At 42.7% G+C, this 2,863-nt stretch overlaps 1 protein-coding gene across 1 annotated transcript; it reads left to right on the top strand.

Annotated features, from left to right (window-relative positions):
* The first annotated feature begins 1,809 nt into the window (after window positions 1–1,809).
* On the top strand, window positions 1,810–2,454 carry LOC138895928 (uncharacterized). Its single transcript, XM_070180690.1, has one exon. It carries the CDS (start codon window positions 1,810–1,812, stop codon window positions 2,452–2,454), a length of 645 nt encoding a protein of 214 aa, XP_070036791.1.
* The last annotated feature ends 409 nt before the right edge of the window (window positions 2,455–2,863 follow it).

Here is a 2,863-nt window from a genome sequence, read left to right as displayed (position 1 = left end):
TTTGTGGAAGTGCAAATTAAGATAATTCAAATTCACGCATTTGAATATATACTCCTAACTCCCATCTAGCTCCCTGTAGATTCGATCCCGACTCTTCGTTGGGTTACTATAATTACAATCGATCGTTTCATACCTTGTTTTGAGGTGTGAATTGTGCGCGTTAGTCAATTTTTGACACAGTTTCCGGGGAGTTAAAAACGATGTTAGCTATATATTTGGGTTTATTTTTTGATTATCTTCTTTTCCTTCCGTGTTACTAAAATGTTGGGAAATTGTAGGTGCAACCACGGCAAATAATGAGCTCAGAAACATTGCTTTGGGGGATGTGGACGTTGAGGATGATCAAATGGATGAGGTTCCTCTTGAACCTCAAGCCAATAGACGAGGCTGAGTGCCTCATGACAATGTGCCCGCTCCACCCCCACCTCCACCACGAGCAGCTCCATACCGGGTGTTGCTGAATGAAGGATATGCAAGTGCAATAGTCCCTCGGGTCAAAATTCATACAAACATTTGAAGGGGTTCGTGGATACGTGTTGGGGGAGTAAACAAACAAATGTCTCTGAAGATGCTTTGAGGCTAAGGCTTTTTCCCTTCTCTCTATGGGGGAAAGATTTAGATTGGTTGGAACGTTTGCCAAACCATTCCATTCATACTTGGGATGAATTGGCGGAGAAATTTATTTCTAAGTACTTCTTTCCCGGGCACATGGCTATACTTTGGGATGAAATTCTAGCATTTAAGCAAGAGCCTAATAAACCACTACACGAGATATGGGAACGATATATAACAATGGTTAAAGAGTGTCCCAACAACGATATGACGGAGAACATGATTCAACAAACTTTCTATCGGGGGATCAACACAACCAACCAATGTGTAGTGAATCAACTTGCCGGTGGGAACTTCATGACTACACCTTATGCGGAGGCGTGTGATATTTTGGATGAAATGGCGGATACTTCGTCGGCGTGGCAATCCCGGGATAATGTTCCACAAGGTGATCCCAATGTAATTGACCTTCACAAAGAGTTGCATGACCATGGTCAAGCCATTGCCGAATTGACTACCACCAGGTACCAATTGGAAAAGGCTTAACTTCAACAAGTGCAAAACCCGAGTTAAGTCAATGAAATGGAGGGAGTAAGCATGATGGTGAACAAACGGAGAATAAAGGGTCCACAAGTGTAACAAAGAGTCGACAATTTTATGCAAGAAGATAGTGGGTTTGATCAAGATGACTCTTATAATGACCAAGAAGAAGAGGTCCAATATGTGAACAACTTTCAAGGGCAAAGAAACAACTTCCAAGGCCCAAGCCAACAACAATGGCGACCTCAAAACAATCAAGGAAATTGGAATTCTCACAACCAAGGTAATTGGAGTGGTGGAAACAATCAAAGCAATTGGAATAACAATAACAATCAAGGAAATTGGAGTGGTGGCAATAATCAAGGGAATTGGCATAACAACAATAACCAAGGCAATTGGGGAGGTAACAATCAAGGAAATCGGGGGTCGGGTTTTCAAAGGCCCTCGATGAATCAACAACCGAACAACCCGCTTCCTTATCCTTCCCATGGGCCTAGTTCTTCCAACAATGAAATGGGGCGTATTGAGAACAAGTTCAAGCAAATGATGGAGAAGAATGACGATTCCGATGCTCAACTTGCCTCACACAACACATCGATCCGCAACTTAGAAGTGCAAATGGGGCAAATCTCTCAAGCTCTAAATTCTCATCCTAAAGGGGCACTACCAAGTGACATGGTGGTGAACCCAAAGGGTGGGAACAAAACGGGGCATGCCATGGCCGTTACGACAAGAAGTGGAAAAGGTGGGGATACACCCACCTCAAGTCAAATGAAACTCTTGGATTATGAGAAAGTAGTACAAGAAGAAGAGATACCGAACAATGTAGTGCAAGCACATGATGAAGTGCGGATTGATATTGATGACAATGTGGAAGAGACTCAAGAGGAGGTGAACCCGTCTAGGGATCACGTTAATGACATACCGAAACCGGTAGTGCAAAAGGCTAAGGCACCATTGCCTAAGCCTCTCTCTCCATATCCTCAAAGGCTTGCCAAGAAAAATGGAGAGAATCAATTCAAAAGGTTCATTGACATGATGAAGAGTCTCTCGATCAATGTGCCGTTAATTGAAGCTTTAGAACAAATGTCCGGTTATGTAAAGTTTATGAAGGATTTGGTGACAAAGAAGCGGTCGATGAATTTTGAAACTATCAAAGTCACTCATCAAGTGAGTGTAATTGTGCATTCAATGACTCCTAAATTGGAAGCTCCCGACGCTTTCAAAATCCCTTATACTATTGGAAGTGCCGAGTTTGCTAAAGCTCTTTGTGATCTTGGGGCAAGTATCAATTTGATGGCCTATTCGGTGTTCAAGACTTTGGGCATTGGGCAACCAAGACCTACATCTATGAGATTATAAATGGCTGATCGTACCATGAAGAGACCATTGGGAGTGATTGAAGATGTATTAGTTCGTGTTGATAAATTCATTATTCCGGCAAATTTTGTCATTCTTGATTGTGAAGTGGACTATGAGGGGCCGATTATTCTTGGAAGACCTTTCCTTGCTACGGAGAAAGCTCTTGTTGATGTGCAAGCCGGAGAACTCACTTTCCGGGTGGGTGACGAAAAAGTGGTATTCCACGTGTGCAAATCTATGCGGCAACCTAATAGCAATGAAGTGTGTTCTTTTGTGGACTTGGTGACCGATCTGATTGTTGATGATACAAGTGCCACGATCAATGTGGGTGATATGTTGGAGGCTGTCTTGCTCAACTTTGATGATGACGAGATGGATGGCTTCATGGAATGTGTAAATTCTTTGCAAG

The sequence above is a fragment of the Nicotiana tomentosiformis genome, chromosome 7 (genome assembly GCF_000390325.3).
Source record: "Nicotiana tomentosiformis chromosome 7, ASM39032v3, whole genome shotgun sequence".
Taxonomy (NCBI): Eukaryota; Viridiplantae; Streptophyta; class Magnoliopsida; order Solanales; family Solanaceae; genus Nicotiana; species Nicotiana tomentosiformis.
The sequence above is the reverse complement of the archived record's forward strand: the minus strand, read 5'-3'. Positions and strand labels throughout refer to the sequence as shown.